Source organism: Ovis aries, chromosome 10 (genome assembly GCF_016772045.2).
Source record: "Ovis aries strain OAR_USU_Benz2616 breed Rambouillet chromosome 10, ARS-UI_Ramb_v3.0, whole genome shotgun sequence".
Classification (NCBI taxonomy): domain Eukaryota; kingdom Metazoa; phylum Chordata; class Mammalia; order Artiodactyla; family Bovidae; genus Ovis; species Ovis aries.
In genome coordinates, this window is record NC_056063.1 from 16,278,827 (window position 1) to 16,296,303 (window position 17,477).

Here is a 17,477-nt window from a genome sequence, read left to right on the forward strand (position 1 = left end):
CCATACTCCTAATTTATCCCTACCCATCTCCTTTCCCCTTTGGTTACCATAAGTTTGCTTTTTATCTATGTCTGAGTCTATTGCCATTTTATAAATACATTTGTTTCTATTACTTTTTAGATTCCACATATCAGTTCAATTCAGTCACTCAGTTGTGTCTCTTTGGACTACAGCACACCAGGCCTGCCTGTCCATTGCCAACTCCCAGAGTTTACCCAAACTCATGTCCATTCAGTTGGTGATACCATCCAACCATCTCATCCTCTGTTGTCCCCTTCTCCTCCTGCCTTCAATCTTTCTCAACATCAGGGTCATATTAAATGACTCAGTTCTTCGAATCAGGTCGAATCAAGTATTGGAGTTTCAGCTTCAGCATCAGTCGTTCCAATGACTATTCAGGACTGATTTCCTTTAGGATGGACTGGTTGGATCTCCTTGCAGTCCAAGGGACTCTCAAGGGTCTTGTCCAACATCGCAGTTCAAAAGCATCAATTCTTCAAAACTCAGCTTTCTTCACAGTCCAACTCTCACATCTATACATGACTACTGGAAAAAACTTAGCTTTGATTACATGGACCTTTGTTGGCAAAGCAATGTCTCTGCTTTTTAATATGCTGTCTAGGTTGGTCATAACTTTTCTTCCAAGAAACAAGCATCTTTTAATTTCATGGCTGCAATCACCATCTGCAGTGATTTTGGAGCCCCCAAAAATAAAGGCAGCCACTGTTTCCACTGTTTCCCCATCTATTTGTCATGAAGTGGTGGGATAAGATGCCATGATCTTAGTTTTCTGAATGTTGAGTTTTAAGCCAAGTTTTCACTCTCCTCTCTTACTTTCATCAAGAGGCTCTTTAGTTTTTCTTCACTTTCTGCCATAAGGGTGGTGTCATCTGCATATCTGAGCCCAGCGTTTTTCATGATGTACTCTGCATATAAGTTAAATAAGCAGAGTGGCAATATACAGCCTTGACGTACTCCTTTTCCTATTTGGAACCAGTTTGTTTTTCCATGTCCAGTTCTAACTGTTGCTTCTTAACCTGCATACAGATTTCTCAAGAGACAGGTCAGATGGTCTGGGATTCCCATCTCTTTCAGAATTTTCCAGAGTTTGTTGTGGTCCACACAATCAAAGGCTGTGGCATAGTCAGTAAAGCAGTAGATATTTTCCTGGAACTCTCTTGCTTTTTCAATGATCCAACAGATATTGGCAATTTGACCTCTGGTTCCTCTGCCTTTTCTAAAACCAGCTTGAACACCTGGAAGTTCACAGTTCATGTATTGTTGAAGCCTGGCTTGGAGAATTTTGAGCATTACTTTATTAGCATGTGAGATGAGTGCGATTGTGTGGTAGTTTGAGCATTCTTTGGCATTGCCTTTCTTTGGGACTGGAATGAAAACTGACCTTTTCCAGTCCTGTGGCCACTGCTGAGTTTTCCAAATGCGCTGGCATATTGAGTGTAGCACTTTCACAGCATCATCTTGTAGGATTTGAAACAGCTCAGCTGGAATTCCATCACCTCCACTAGCTTTGTTTGTAGTGATGCTTCCTAAGGCCCACTTGACTCCACATTCCAGAATGTTTGGCTCTAGGTTGGTGATCACACCATCATGATTATCTGGATCATGAAGATCTTTTTTGTACAATTCTTCTGTGTATTCTTGCCACCTCTTCTTAATATCTTCTGCTTCTGTTAGGTCCATACCATTTCTGTCCTTTATCGAGCCCATCTTTGCATGAAATCTTCCCTTGGTATCTCTAATTTTCTTGAAGAGATCTCTAGTCTTTCCCATTCTGTTGTTTTCCTCTATTTCTTTGCATTGATCACTGAGGAAGGGTTTCTTATCTCTCCTTGCTATTCTTTGGAACTCTGCATTCAAATGGGTATACCTTTCCTTTTCTCCTTTGCTTTTCCCTTCTCTTCTTTTCACAGCTATTTGTAAGGCCTCCTCAGACAGCTGTTTTGCCGTTTTGCATTTCTTTTTCTTGGGGATGGTCTTGATCTCTGTCTCCTCTACAATGTCACGAACCTCCGTCCGTAATTCTTCTGGCACTCTATCTATCAGATCTAATCCCTTGAATCTATTTGTCACTTCCACTTTAAAATAGTGAGGGATTTGATTTAGGTCATACCTGAATGGTCTAGTGGTTTTCCCTACTTTCTTCAATTTAAGTCTGAATTTGGCAATAAGGAGCTCATGATCTGAGCCACTGTCAACTCAGAGTTTTTGCTGACTGTATAGAGCTTCTCCATCTTTGTCTGCAAAGAATATAATCCATCTGATTTCGGTATTGACCATCTGGTGATGTCCATGTGTAGAATCTTCTCTTGTTTTGTTGGAAGAGGGTGTTTGCTAGATTCCACATGAATGATACCATCTAATGGCATAAATGATATAAATTTAAGGATAAATGATAGCATATAGTAGTAATATTTGTCTTTGTCTGACTTGGCATTCAGTATGATCACCTCTAGGTCCCTCCGTGTTGCTGTGAATGGTAATATTTCATTGTTCTTTTATGGCTGAGTAACATTCCACTGCCTATATATACCACATCTGCTTTATCCGTTCATCTGTTGATGGACACAGGTTGCTTACATGTCTTGGATACTGTAAACAGTGCCTCTCTGAACATTGGGGTGCATATATCTTTTCAAATTAGAGTTTTTGTCTTTTCCAGGTACTATATATTCAGGCGTGGGATTGCTAGATTCTATGGTAGTTATAGTTTTAGTTTTTAAGGAGCATCCATACTATTCTCTATAGTAGTTGTAGCAATTTATATTCCTATCAACAGTGTAAGAGAGTGCCCTTTTTCCCACACCCTGTCTGGCATTTATTGATCTAGACTTTTCCATGGTGGCCGTTCTGACTGGTGTGGCATCGTGCCTCATGGTAGTTTTGATTTCCATTTCTCTAATGAATAGCATTATGGATCTTTTCATGTGCCTCTTGGCTGTCTGTATGTCTGTTTTAGAGAAATGTCTATTTAGGTCATCTGCCTATTTTTTGATTGGGTTATTTGTTTTTTTTTTTTTTTTGATACAGTTGTATGAACTGTTTATATATTGTAGAAATTAAGCCCTGGTCAGTTACATTGTTTGCAAATATTTTCTCCCCATCCATGAGATGCCTTTTTGTTTTGTGGATGGTTTCCTTTGCTATGCAAAAGCTTTTAAGTTTGATTAGGTCCCATTTGTGTATTTTTGCTTTTACTTTTGCCTTGAGAGACTTATGTAAGAAAATATTGGTACAATTTATGTCAGAGAAAGCTGTGTGTTCTAGGACTTTTAAGATGCCATGGCTTAAATGTAGGCCACTTTGAGTGTATCTGTGTGTATAGCATGTGGGTTATTCTAACCTCATTGAGCTGCATGAGGTTGTCTAGGTCTCCCAGCATCACTTGGCGAAGAGACTGTCTTTTTTTGGCTCCACTATGCAGCTTGTGGGATCTTAGTTCTCCGACCAGGGATCAAACCTGTGCCCTGCAGGGGAAGCGCAGAGTCTTAACTACTGAACCACTGGGGGACGTCCTGAAGAGGGCTGACTTTTCAGTGGGACAGCTTCTTCATGTGCTCATCAGCCCTCCTGCTTACGGGGGGTGGGGGTGGGGGTGTGCAGGGCTGGGGCCAGCAGAGGTGCTTCAGGGCCAGGCCCCTGGCCCCTGTGGTTCTCCAGGTGGTCAGCCCGAGGGCCACAGAGACGAGTAGGCATCTCGGGGGCTGGGAATGGCGGGGATGGCACATGGCTCCAGTCTGAGGCACTTTCCTCCCAGAATTCCCTTAGCCCCTTCATGTCAGCATCCCCCGTGAGCCCTCTGCAGCCTCTGTGAATTTCCCTAGATGTCAGGGCTGCTGCTTGAGGTGACTCTGGGGATTGACTACCTTGGTGACCTCCCTCCACGGTGCCTGGCTGAGCATGTTCCTCAGAAGTCAGTATAGACGCTGCCTTGCAAGGCTCCAGCTTGTACGCCGGGAACAAAGACCACAAGCATCATTCTGCCCTTCTGCCATAAGCTCACCTCTAACCCGGATGCCTCCCTCAGCTCAGTTCTCACGGCAGCTTTGGAAAGAAGAAACGTTTGAAGAGCATTAGGAGAAGGGCTGACCAGAAGTCAAGGTAGAGGCTGAGTTAAATTAGGTAGAAAATGGTCATTAAAAGTTCGCTCCTCTTTGATGTGAGTTTAAAAAAATAAATTTGATAATAAAGTATGGCTGCTAATGGGAAAGAAAATTTCAAAGTTCTGTGGATCTCTGAGAGAGCAGGTGTGACAGGGTAAGAGCCTCATTCTCTTGAAGTATGTTTTTGATTTTGAATAAAAAGATTTCTTTCTTTTCTTCTCAGAGAAAAAGTGCCCTGTTTAATGATATCCGAGTGCTTAGAGAGTGTTTGCATTCTGACATGGTCGACTAGTTCCCATTGTCATTGAGAAGCAAGTGAGGTATTGACAAGACAGTCACGTGGCCCAGATTTAGGGGTCAGTGCTAGGGCTCAGTGGTAAAGGAGGCTGCCTGCCAGTGCAGGAGATGTAAGAGACACGGGTTCAATCCCTGTGTCGGAGAAGATCCCCTGGAGAAGGAAATGGCAATCAATTCCAGTATTCTTGCCACATTTTTCTCTGGAAAATCCCACGGACAGAGGAGCCTGGCGGGCTACAGTCTATGGGATTGCAGAGTCAGACACGACTTAGTGACTGAGCACACAAACGCACACACCACAAAGAAAGCATAGTCATTATTTTGTGAGACTCAAATTGCTATCCTGATTTGTCTGACCTAATATAAAACAGTCCATAGGGTCAGGAAGTGTTGGACAAGACTGGGCCACTGAGCATGCCTGCTAGTTTCAGACACTGTCCTCCTCCAGTCGTGTGATCCATTTGACAAAAATGATCATGGGACACGAACTTCCTTTTCTGCAGATAGTTTTGACTTGAGCACTTAGGTAAAGTTGTTGGCAAGGTTTCCTTCAAGCATTTTATGCAAATCGTAATGTTAAAAAATATGCGTAGATGTATTATTTATTTGGCTGCGTGGGTGTGCTCCATCTTCACTGCGTCATGCGGAATCTTCTGAGGCAGCGCATGGACTCTCTAGCCGTGGTGCTCGGGCTTCAGGAGTTGAAGGTGCTGGGGCTTAGTTGTTCCTTGGCATGTGGGATCTTAGTTTCCTGACCAGGGATTGAACCTGCATCTCCTGCATTGGAAAGCAGATTCTTAACCACTGGACCACCAGGGAAGTCCCCCAAAGTCATAGTTGTTATCAAGCCTGATTTGGAAGTCTAGGCTCTTTGTAGAAGCTTCCAAGTAGGTGGTCTATGATGGAGCAGGAGAGACAGCTTAACACAGAGGATAAAAGCACCAATTAAACTCTACCACTCATTGGATGCACCCTTGGACAAGTTACTTAATGTCTCTGTACCTCAGCTTCCCCCCATGTGATTTGGAGATAGACTGCCAGCATTGTTCTGAGAATTTTTAAAAAGGCAATCTGGGTAAATCACTTGGCGTGGCACTTGGCACTTAGGAAATGCTCAATAAATATGTTAATTAGGAAACATATATACATACATGGACTTCCCTGTGGCTCAGACAGAGAATCTGCCTGCAATGCCAGAGACCCAGGTTTGATCTTCCCAGGGTGGGGAAGATCCTCTGGAGAAGGGAATGGCAACCCACGGCAGTATTCTTGCCTGGAGAATCCCATGGACAGAGCACCCTGGCAGGCTACAGTCCATGGGGTCACAAAGAGTTGGACATGACTGAGCGACTAACACTACCACACATATGTAGTTTTAACTTGGGTTCCCAAAGAAGAGCCTGAGAGATGGACTTCATACAGCGGTTATTTTGGGAAAGATTCCAGGAGGCAGGAGGAAGAGACAAAGTCACTGCCATTGGCCACAGGGTCCATCCCACGGGGCAGCCCAGGGAATCCTAGAGCAAGCCTCCCGGGATTGTCCCCCAAGAGCTGGGGCATCTGTGTGTGTTTCATGTATGTACCTACAGAGTGAATGAGCCAGGATCTCAGCTCAATATTTTTAAATGAAATATAATACACTCAACATTAGTCTTGTGGCCGGTTGTTTGTTGTGAAATAGGAATGCTGAGGGATGACATACGAAGAAATTTTTTAAAGCACAGGATTTTTTAAAAAGGATTTCTTTTTTTTAATAATTGCATTTATTTTTGACTGAGCTGGGTCTTCGTTTCTCCAGTTGCAGTGAGAGGGGGCTACTCTCTAGTTGACGTGCGAGGGCTTCTCATTGCGGCGGCTTCTCTTGCTGCAGAGCACGGGCCCTGGGCCTCTTCAGCTTCAGTAGCTGCAGCACATGGGCGCACGAGTTGTGGCTCCCAGCCTCTAGAGCACAGGCTTAGTAGTTGTGGTGCATGGGCTTAGCTGTTCCATGACGTGTCGGATCTTCCCTGATCAGGGATCAAACCCGAGCCTCCTGCCTTGGTAGGCAGATTTTTTACCACTGAACCACCAGGGAAGCCCCCAAGCACAGGATTTTAATTTTAAATGGTTTCACTGCACAGAGTTGTGTATCATTGAGCAAGCTTTTTTCCTTTCCTCTGCTTTGATGGAATGATAATAATACACTACTTCCTAGGGAGAATTAAATGCATAGCATTTAACACAGTTCCTGGACATAGCATGCCTTCCATAAATGGTAGCTATTTTGTGGTTGTTCTGATCATTATTGTTATTATTGTGTGCATAACTGGGACAGCAGAAAAGCACAGCCTGTGGGTTTCAGGATATGTAGCCAGCTTAGCCTAAGTCACAATATACCTGTAATTTATAGAAAGGGAACGCGAGGTTCTGAGTGGCTTTCTGCCTTGGACTTCCTGGCACATCCTTGGCGAAGTCGTAGGAAATTAGATCTGAGGGACCATGGCGTCTGGCTATAAAGCTGGGCAGATGGCTAGACTAGCTGGCCCATCTTTTGTAAAATCTTGTATTGATCCGGATTCGGTTCAGTCTCTGTGGAGCCTTCCTCATGCCATGCTTACCCTCCCCAAAATGGTCTGCCGTGGCCTTTCCCCTCCATAGAGGACACTCTCCAGTTTTGTCCTGGGGGCCCTGCCCCTTCCACAGTCCAGTCTCTTCCAGCTGGAGTTCCTGGTACTGCCTGGAGACAGCCCTGCAGCACACAGCTCCCTCCTAATCACAGGTTCGTGATTAAAAATACATTAAAGGACCGAGAAATGATTAAGAGATGCAGCGTCTTGCAAGTAAAACTGACATTTCCAGTTAGACCACAATTCTAAATGATCCACAGGGACCCTATTCTTCCGCTAAAAACATTGGGCTGATCACAGACTGGTTTCTGATGGTGCTTTCATCCTGAGTCCCAGGTCAAGATGAAAACGTTGCCTTTTGTAGCAGAACTTGACCCACCCTGCTATCTGAAAGTCTGGGGTTATGGCTTTGTGGCTTGGGTGATTTCACTTACAGTGTCATCCCAGTCCTTTGCTATGTATTTGTGCCAGCAGTAGAGATGAGAGGAACATTGTCTTTTCAATGCCCCACGTTTACCTGGCTAGTTACCTTGCCAAGGTCCTAAAGACAAGGACCCCCTGGGAAGATGCCCAGCATGTGTGGCTCACATTAGAGAGGCAGCATCTTTATCCAATGCCCCAGGCCCCAGCAGTGTGGTAGCATAGATAGAGCAGTGGGCCCTGCCCTGCCTCAGTTGTGACCCTGGACATCACCCCTTTGGGTCTCATCTGTTTGAACCAGGACCTGGACTCTGGTTCCCTGAGCTTGAACCCATTGTTGTTTAGTTGCTAAGTTGTGCCTGACTCTCTTCGACTCCACGGATTGTAGCCTGCCAGGCTCCTCTGTCCATGGACTTCTCCAGGCAAAAATACTGGAGTGGGTTGCCATGCCCTCCTCCAGGGGATCTTCCCGACCCAGGGGTCAAAGCATGTCTCCTGCTTTGGCAGGTGGATTCTTCACCCCTGAGCCACCTGGGAAGCCCAAGCTTGAACCTACTATGCTTCAAAATCTTGGTCAGTCAACAGACAGGTCCTTTTACTACTGACCCTTCCCTCTGTTTCCCCCAACATCCAGTCTGAGAAGTTTGATCACTTGTCCAAGTTGGACGGAAGAATCTTGGTACATTTTGTGCACCAGGAACATCTCTAAGGAGCTCCACTTACTAGTGATGACAGCTACCATTTATGGAGTATGTCCAAGGCGCTGGGTGCTGTACTAAGCAGTTTATCTACATTATATTTCACCTTCATGATAAGCATGTTAATAGTTGAGGAAATGCGGGTTCTGGGAGGTCAAAGCGGTTACTCAGGGAACTGACATCGCTGGATCCAAGCCCAGCTAGGTCTGAGTCCAAAGCCTGTACCCATGGCCTCAGCTAGAATGTTCCTCTTTTCTCTCCCATCTCTCCCTTCACCTCTTTCGTGAGGCTGGAGGTCAGTGACAGTTTGGATGGGGAAGAGAGATCCATTCTCTCCTCTGCGGTAGTGCTGGGGACCCCGTCCGCTGGGCTTTACACTCTCTGATCTTGCACTGCTATTCAGAAACCACTCAGGGTCCAAAAAGGTTGGCATCTCAGAATCGCCATGGACTCTGTGTGTGTGTGTGTGTAGAGTAGAACTCAGGGGGAGTAAGGAAGAGCCCAGCCCTGTGGCCTTTCTTGGTGCTTATTATCGACTTGCCTGATGATAGGATCCAGGAAATTCTTTCTTGGCTTAGAAAGGCCAGAGCCTCTCTCTCCCTTGATATCAGGGGCTACAGGTGGCTCAGTGGTAAATCAGCTTGCCAGTGGTGGCTCAATGGTGGCTGGTGGCTCAGCCTGCCAATGCAGGAGACTCAGTTTCCATCCCTCGGTCAGGAAGATCCCCTGGAAGAGGAAATGGCAACCCACTCCAGTATCCTTGCCTGGAGAATCCCATGGACAGAGGAGCCTGGCGGGCTACAAGTCCACGAGGTCTCAAAGAGCCGGACACGACTTAGCAACTCAATAAGAACACCAAGCTTCCGTTAAGCATCAACCATCCCACCTAGCTCAGAGGGAAGGGGCTTCCTCAAGGCAGAATGAACTGCAGGCAGAGAGAAAATGAGCGTCCAGTTTCCCAGGGAGCCTGCAGGTTTTGCCCGCTTACCTCTCCCGCCCTGTTGCATCTCTCAGTGGTGTCACTCAGCCTCACACCCTCACCCATCAGATGTCCTTCACAGACCCGCTGGCCCTTGTGTTTACTCGGCTGCCGCTAATGAAAAGAAAGCATGCGTAAGTCATGAGGCCCCTTCTCCAGCGCGAGGAGAGGGAACCTGTGGCAGGGCTCCTGGCTCTGCGGATGCTGGGTACCAGGGCACACGTGCCAGCCCTTGTCCCACCTGGCACGCCCATCCTCCCCCAGTCCAGCCCCTCGCCCACTGCACTTCCAGGCTCGAAACTCAAGCAGGGCTCAGGGTTTTCTTTGAAGTTAGGCAATAAGGACAAATCTGACTTTTACATAAGGCAAGAAATTGTTCTATCCAAAACTCTCTTGAAGGCCAAGGGCAATTCACAAGTACTAAGGAACAGCAGGCCCTGAGGCCCGAAGGAAGGGAGGGGAGGTGGAGGGAAACAGAAGGTGGAGTGGTGGGGAGACTGACTCCAGCTTCTGAGGAGCGGCGTTTAGCTTTCATCGTAATGACCCGTGTTGACAATAACGGCTGCTATTTACCAACTCTCTCCTCCATGGCAGACGTTTTCCTTCTGTGAGCTCATTTACTCCTTGCAGCCCCATCGAAGGTGGGCGTTCTTTCCTGCTTTTTATAGAGAAGGAAATGAAGCCTCTGAGAGGCAAAGTCATTTGTTCAAAGTCACCCATCAGCCAATGGAACAGTCTGGATTTGAGCTCAGCTCTTTCTGCCCCAAAGCCTGTGTGTTTTCCCTACACCCACTGCTTCACCCCCGTATTGATCTGGTGGATTTACAAACTGTGTGCCAAGGGCAAGATCTAATGCTCTATGCTTCTGACAGTGTATCTCTTTATCATTTGATTTTTAAAATATGATGTGCAGGCATCCACGTAGATTATATTATTTTTAAAAGAACTTGAAACAGGAAAGAAAATTTATGGAAATTTAGGGGAATAAGGAAGGATGGTGATAAAGAGGGCTTCCCAGGTGGTGCTATTGGTAAAGAACCTGCCTGCCGATGCAGGAAACATAATGAGATATGGGTTTGATCCCTGGGTCGGGAAGATCTCCTGGGGAAGGGAATGGCAATCCACTCCAGTATTCTTGCCTGGAGAATCTTATGGACAGAGGAGCCTGGTGGGCTGCAGTCCTTGGGGTCGCACAGAGTTGAACACAAATGAATTGACTTAGCACTCCATGCGGTGATGAAGAGGGCCTGATTTGCTAAGGAAATGTGGGTCTGATAAAGGGGAGATGACAGGGTGTATGGTGCAGCCCATGGGGTCGCACTGGCTGGGCTAGGGCTGATGGGGTGCAGGAAGGGGATCCCTGCAATTTCCTGCTCCCACAGCATGCACTCAAGCAAGGGGTCTTTAGTTTGAACTAACTGGAAGGCAGCCTGGGGCAGCTGGGGATCTAGGTCTGACTTTTGGCAACCTAACTTCCGGTTCCAATTCTGTCACAAAATAGATTAAGTCTGCAAGAGGGAAGTAGTGGGTTGAATAAAGATATTCACATCTTAGTGCCTGGAACTTCTGAATTTCCTTAAAGAGCAACAGAGTGAATATTATATGACCAGAGGTGTGATTAGCCTTGCCTTGTGGCCCAGATGGCAAAGAATCCGCCTGCAATATAGGAGACCCAGGTTTGATCCCTGGGTCAAGAAAGATTCCCTAAAGAAGGAAATGGCAACCCATTCCACTATTCTTGCCTGGGGAATTCCATGGACAGAGGAGCATGGCAGGCTACAGTCCATGGGGTTGGATATGACTGAAGGACTAAAGCTTTCAAAGTGTGATTAAGGATCTTGCAATGAAAACTTATCCTGGATTGTCCAGGTAGGGACAATCCAGATAGGCCCTCAATACAGTCACCTGTGTCCTTATGATATGGACACACAGAGGTGAGAAGGAGGCCATGTAACGCCAGAGGCAGAGGTGGAGAGATGAGGCCGCAAGCCAAGGAACACAGGGAACCCTCAGAAGCCGGATGAGCCAGGAACAGATTCTTCCCTGGAACCTTGGAGGGAGCCTGGCCTTGCTGGCGCCTCGATTTTGGACCTGCAGCCTCCTGATTTCTCTGATCTTGTGCCTCCCCATTTGTTGCAGCAGCTGTAGGAAATACAAGTCATTTCCCCTCTCACCTCAGTTTCCTTGACTGTACACTAAGAAGATTCAGCCTCCCAGTTCTGACATTCTCCCCATCATTCTCTGAGCTGGCGATCCCCATGGGAGGGTGGGGCTCCATTCTCTGGGGTGGGAGCCTTTCCACATGACACCTTGTGTCTAAAAAGGCCAGCTTTCCCCTCTGGGGAGTACAGCTGGTTGAGTCCAGGATGACCTTTTTGTTGTTGCTCAGCCACCAAGTCGTGTCCAACTCTTTGCAACCCCAAGGACTGCAGCACGCCAGGCCTCCCAGTCCCTCGCCATCTCTGGGAGTTTTGCCCAAGATCATGTCCATTGAATCGGTGATGCCATCCAACCATCTCATCCTCTGTGACTTTGCCAAGAGTCAAATACCACACCAAGACTGTTCTTTTTCTTATTGTTAATTGCTAGAAAAATATTCTGCCTTACCCCAGGGAAGCCATCCAAATAATTCTGACCTCTCTGGATTTCAAAGAAAGCGTTCAGTCCCTGTTTTCTCCTTGCTTCCAAACAGTCCCTGCCGCTTGAGGGACTGTGGTGAAGGGAGGGCCACAAAATTTGCTCCAGGGGGCTACCAGAGAAAGGCAGTGCCGAGGTTGTGGGCTCACCTCACCTCCACACCGGCTTCAGCCTCCCCTGCCCTCCCCATCACAGCACACCGCTACTCGAATGGCCGCCCGGAGCCTCCAGTTATGTGACTCGGGAGCCTCATTTACAATCACCATTAACCAGAAAAGCCACATGACTGCTCTGTGCCTGCAGAGCCAAGCGTCATACAGTATTCACAGAAACCAGGGGGCTGGAGGCGGCGGCACGGGAAAGCCTTTAGACCGAAGCTCAGAGACTGACTCAGGGACCAGCTTCAGTCCCCCCTCATCCTCCTCCTCTGGTCTCCCCCATTCCCCCATCCCCTCCCTACCACCCCCACCTAAGGCCCTAATAGAGCCTCCAGCCTGGACAGCAAAGGAAGATGCTGATATGTCCAGGGGATGGGGGATGGGACACTCAGAGGTGGCTGTGTCAGGAAGGGCTAAACCCACACCATCTTAACTGCCGGAAACTAGGCATTCAGGCTGAACGCTCCAAGGCCGCCTTTACATCTCTAGAAACAACATTCAGGTCTTTAGCTTCCCTTCGGCTGCCTGCCGCGCTGGGTCAGTTGGTGAAAGCCCTGGGGCCGGGTCGGATTTCCAAAGGTTAGCCCCTGAACAGTCGAGGCGCTAGGGGTGAGGTTTGCCTTGGTTCTCCCTTGATGATCCCTCCCCCAACTCCATGCAGCCCCTACCCCATCCCCACCGTCACTCAGCACACATCCATCCATATGGCTTGGCCTCAGAGTGAGAGGCAGGTGGATGCTGCCAGTCCTGGAACTAAAATGCCCTAATTTTAGATTTAGTGTCTGCTAGGCTTCCCAGGCGGCGCCAGCGGTAAAGGGTCCACCTGCTAGTGCAGGAGATGTGAGAGATCTGGGTTTGATCCCTGGGTCGGAAAGATCCCCAGGAGGAGGGCATGACAACCCACTCCAGTATTCTTGTCTGGAGAATCCCATGGGCAGAGGAGCCTGGTGGGGTCACAAAAGAATCGGACACAACTGAAGCAACTTAGCACGCACGGGCACTTAAAGCCCACACTGTCCTGTATGTCCCTCCCACTGTGTGTGTGCATGGCTCTGAGTGTGTGTGTGTGTGTGTGTGTGTGTGTGTGTCTATAGACTCAAGGTTAACGGGTTACAACAAAAAGGGCTCTGGGGATTGGACCCACTGGATGGAGGCATGAATAGCCTCCCAGGAGCGGTAGGGAAGTTAGGGCCTTTTGGAAGTTTGCCAGAAAGCCTTTTGCAAGACTTGTTTCAGAACCTGGTTTATCAAGCGCTGTGGTTACAGGGAGGAAGTCTCCTAGCCAGCCCCGGCTCAGCGCCAGTCTGCTTGGGAAGTGCTGAGCTCTGACCCCAGAGGGGCTCCGGCGGCCACTTCAGACCCTCCCCTGGAGAGGCCGGGGTGCACAGACTGGCCAGTCCACTCTTCAGAGGGCACTGCTGGAGACGGGCAGGAGCAGAGAGGGCTGCCTGGGGCAGGGCATTGTCCAAGCAGCGAGTGTGGATGGGAGAGGAGCCAGGAGAGAAAGGCTTTCTTGGTTTGGAAGCAAGCGAAGGACAGGAGAGAGAAAGTGGTGCTAAATCAGGACATGGGCCTGCTCCCTGCTTGGTGCCAGCCTGCAGCCCCTGGGCCACATTTCAGTGACCTCCATGAGCAAGGAAGCAGACAGCCGCCAGGTAAGATCACCAGCCCCTTGGCGGTCACTTTCTGCAGTCTGGGATGGAGAACCGGGGGGCCTGATCCCTTCAAGGAGCCACCTCTACAGGCAGACACAGACAGACACAGGGCAACACAGAGTGCCATCTGCAGTCCACGGAGCTGGCTCTGCAGTGGATTCTTCTTGAAGCAGGAGAACCTCTTATTTCAGGCCAGCGACTCTGAACACCCCTTTTAAGTAGAATGGGCTTAAGAAGTGTAATGGGTTTAACTGGGTTGGCCTTTGCCTTCCACTTAGAAGCAAGCTTCTAGAACAAGCTTGCTTGAAGGAATCCCAGGTTGCTGAGTAAATCGCCATAATGAGATTGAGAATGAAGGTGACCTATAGAAGCATGGTAAATACACAGTTCTCTCTGCTCAGTAAGTGATTTTTTATTATAACTCAGCACTTGCCTCAGGTCCCGAAGTACTGCTAGCACTCTCAGGAAAGCACAAAGTGCAAAAATGCTTCCACAAAGAAAAATGCAGGCTTCCCAGTTCCTCTTGGAAGCAACACACAACCTAGAAACTTGAAAGCAAGGTTGCGGTCTCTGTGTCCTTGGTCACCGCGTCACGTACCGGCCTGCCTGTCATACAAAGTTGCGGGGAAGCGCCGTAGATCAATAGCCATCTGGTTTAACATTGCCGCAACTTTTTTTTCCTTTTAAAGAAAGACTTTTTCTGCCTACATGGATTGCAGCTTTTTACATCCAAGGCATATTTCCGTGGCCTGTCTGTGGAAAGGAATGGTTGGAAGGAGCACTTTCTTTTGAGGTTTTATGCAGTTCTTAATATCCAGGATGGAGTAGCAGTGTTCCTAGAGAATTGTGCCTTTAAAAGCTCCAAAAAAAGCTCCAAGCTGTTAGCTCTTAGGTTGGAGAAGCAGGTAGAACTTACCTGCGGGGCCACCTGGAGCATGGATGAGACTGTCACAGAGGCATCCTGGGCTGATCCTGGCACAGCCTCTGTAAACGCTGCGAGTCCTGTCGCACCCCCTGGTGACATGAGCGTCCCTGAGTTTGATTTATCTGTGAGGACACTCATCTGAGCAAAATCTCTAAGTGGCTTTTTATGGGAAATGAAAAGTCAAATGAGTATGTCCGTGGCAAAGTGAGCCATGGAAAATAGCCTCTCAAAGCACATGTCATCTATTTTTATCTTACTGCTTATATAGTTTCTAACTTGGCTGAAGGCTTTAAATGACAACTTTTGAAATTCTGAATGCAACCCTACAAATGATGTGCAATAATATAATTTGGGGGGGGGGTGTGGAGGGAAGTATTAATAAAGCCCTTCACAGCCTCACAGAGCCATGGAGGAGGCAGGCTAGAGATTCATTGGCTCATTTTGAAGATGAAGAAGGGAAGGCTCAGAGACACTGAGTCATTCAAGGTCACAGAGCTGCTCAGCACTGACCTCAGGTCTCCAACCCTGACTCTGGACTCCTGGGTTTGGGCAGCAGGATTGCCTGTCAAAATCCAGGCTGACATCACTGAAACAAGCACAGATGATTTTCAGTCCATCCCCTACCAAGATCTTAGCACCCTGTTCCCCCTCCATCATCAGCTGCAGCCAACAAACCATATAAATCGAAACTTTGGAAACGCTCAGTCTCATAAACAATTTGTAAAGGTTTTAAAATGCAAAGCAGGGATAAACAGAATTTCTTGCCACAGGGAAGTAACAAATGTAAAGTGACAAAATAATGGGAGTTTGAAGGCGGTCCCAAAAGTAGTCATAAAATGGAATTCAGAATCATATTTTAATACGTACATCATGCACTCACTTTGCAGAGGATGACTGGGGGTGAATTCCCATTTATAGAAGTAAGTAAGCCATGAAGGGAAAAAGAAATAGGGGGATGAGGGGAAGAGGGGAGGGTGGAGGGAGAGAGGGGGAGAGAGAGAGCAGGAGAGAGGCAGAGCAGTTGAGATGGTGTTCATCACAGCCTGGATCCTGCAGAAAATCACTTCTAGGTCCGGAGCACGATAGTGCACTCAAGGTAGTCCATCCCCCTTCCATCCAGGACGGGCCTTGGCATACGGCCCCAGGGGCGCCAGGCAGCTGTCCCTCCTGGGGACTTCCGGGAATTGTTGGGGGCGGGGGTGCGAGGAGGTACCCATTAGCACTGGCCTGCAGGGCTCCAGCGGAAGAGCGTCTGACTGCAGGAGTTTATAAAGTGATGAGCAACAAGCACCAAGGCCTGCCCCAGGCAGCGGTCAGAAAGACAGATCGGTGCTCGCAGAGACTGCTCCTTTGCTTAGCGGCAGAGATGCCCTCCCCCCGACCTCCCCCACTTCGCTCAGCCTCGGGTATAATGAGAGCAACTCCCAAACGAGTCCATCGTTTATTCTGGGACGGAGCCCTGGCGGCTGCGACTTTCGCACTGGGGTGCGGGGGAGTTCAGCTGCGTCCTCGCACCGCCCCCTACCGCCCCGCCTGCCCATCTTCCCTCCTCCCCTAGCCTAGCGGCTCTCGGTTCATTTCCCCCTCGTCTTGGCGGGGGGGATGTGGAGCGGTCCCTCGAGCCCGTGTTGAGGCTGTCCTCTTAAAGGGCCCTGACCTGAAGAGATGTGAGGGCCGCAGCGCCTGCGGTGATCCCGGCAGTGGCGGCTCCGAGCGGGGTTCATTACAATGCTGCTGAAACAATCTGCCTGCTCCCGTCCTCGATACACCAGGCGCATCCAGCTCCCAGGAAGCAAAGAAGACTAACTCCTACCTACACCCCCGCCCCGCGCCCCCCAGGCTGAGTCTGAGCACAGGGAAAGCACACTTTGCAGAAAGCGCCCCCTCCCCAGCTCCCAGACCCCTGTCTGGTGCGGGGCGGGGGAGGTTGGGTCCTGTCTCGCGACCGCCCAGCCCAGCTACTTCAGGAGCAACCAGAGGGGCTTCAGAAATCCGTGTGCTCGCCTGCCTGCCTTCCCAGCACACGGGACAGCCTGCAATGTGGGTAACTTTTCAAACCCTCTCTCCTAAACACTTGCCCACAAATATTTGGGAGAGGGAGGGGGACGCCCCCTGCTCCCTCCAACACCCTCACTTCTGACACACACACACACCCCCACCTCCGACTCCTAGGCTGACAGCGTGGGGTAAAAGAAATAGACGCTGACTCCAGTCGCCCCTGCCAGGCAGGGAAACACACACCGTCGCGAGAGCATCCACACACCCAGAGAGGGAGAAGGAGCCGAGCGCAGGCGCGGGTGCCCAACACCGTCCTGTGTAGCAGGGGGATGACCTTTGCCTGGAGCGCCCCGGGCTCCGTGGGAAGGTCCCTGACGCCACTCCCTCCCCCGCCCCCCACCCCCACCCCGTCGCCGCCGAGGAAGGACTTGAACCCGAGCCACGGGAACATCAAACGGTAGCCAGCCACTCACCTTCAGGTTGTGCGTGGGGTTTACAACGCAGACAAGTTGCCCGGCGGCGGCGAACACTCGTTTAGCCTTGTTGTGCTGAAAGCGGAGGTGAATGAGATCTAACACAGCCCCAAAGCACTGGGTGAAGAAAAGCATCACAACTTTTTTGGGGGGATGATTGGCACAGGAAGGTGGCGGAGGAAGCCGTTAAGTCCTTGGGCTCTGGAAGGCGCGCAGCCTCTGAGATACTCGCTCCAGCGCGGCTTAGCATGCCTTCATATTCATCATCAAAATAAGACGGTTAGAATCTTGCAGCAGTGAGGCGGCCAATCAAAAGGACAGAAATGTTATCCTTGAGGTGCAGAGACAGCCAATAACAAATGCCTCCTCTACCGAAACTCCCTGATGAATTGAGCCTGGCGGAGAATGTATTATTGAACATTGCCATAGATCAGCACATTGCATTTATCTTGTGATTACAGCCAACCATACATAGTGCCGGGGAGATAGGCTGACAAAATTGATTGCTTA

General features: G+C 49.0%; 1 protein-coding gene across 1 annotated transcript in view; it reads right to left on the reverse strand.

Annotated features, from left to right (window-relative positions):
* Positions 1–17,232, reverse strand: part of SIAH3 (siah E3 ubiquitin protein ligase family member 3) — a 70,051-nt gene extending 52,819 nt beyond the window's left edge. Inside the window, exon 1 of the mRNA XM_027973889.3 lies at positions 16,968–17,232. Coding sequence (XP_027829690.1) covers positions 16,968–17,102 — 135 coding nt within the window. The 5' untranslated portion in view covers positions 17,103–17,232. The remainder of the gene's footprint in view (positions 1–16,967) is intronic.
* Between the last annotated feature and the right edge of the window lie 245 nt (positions 17,233–17,477).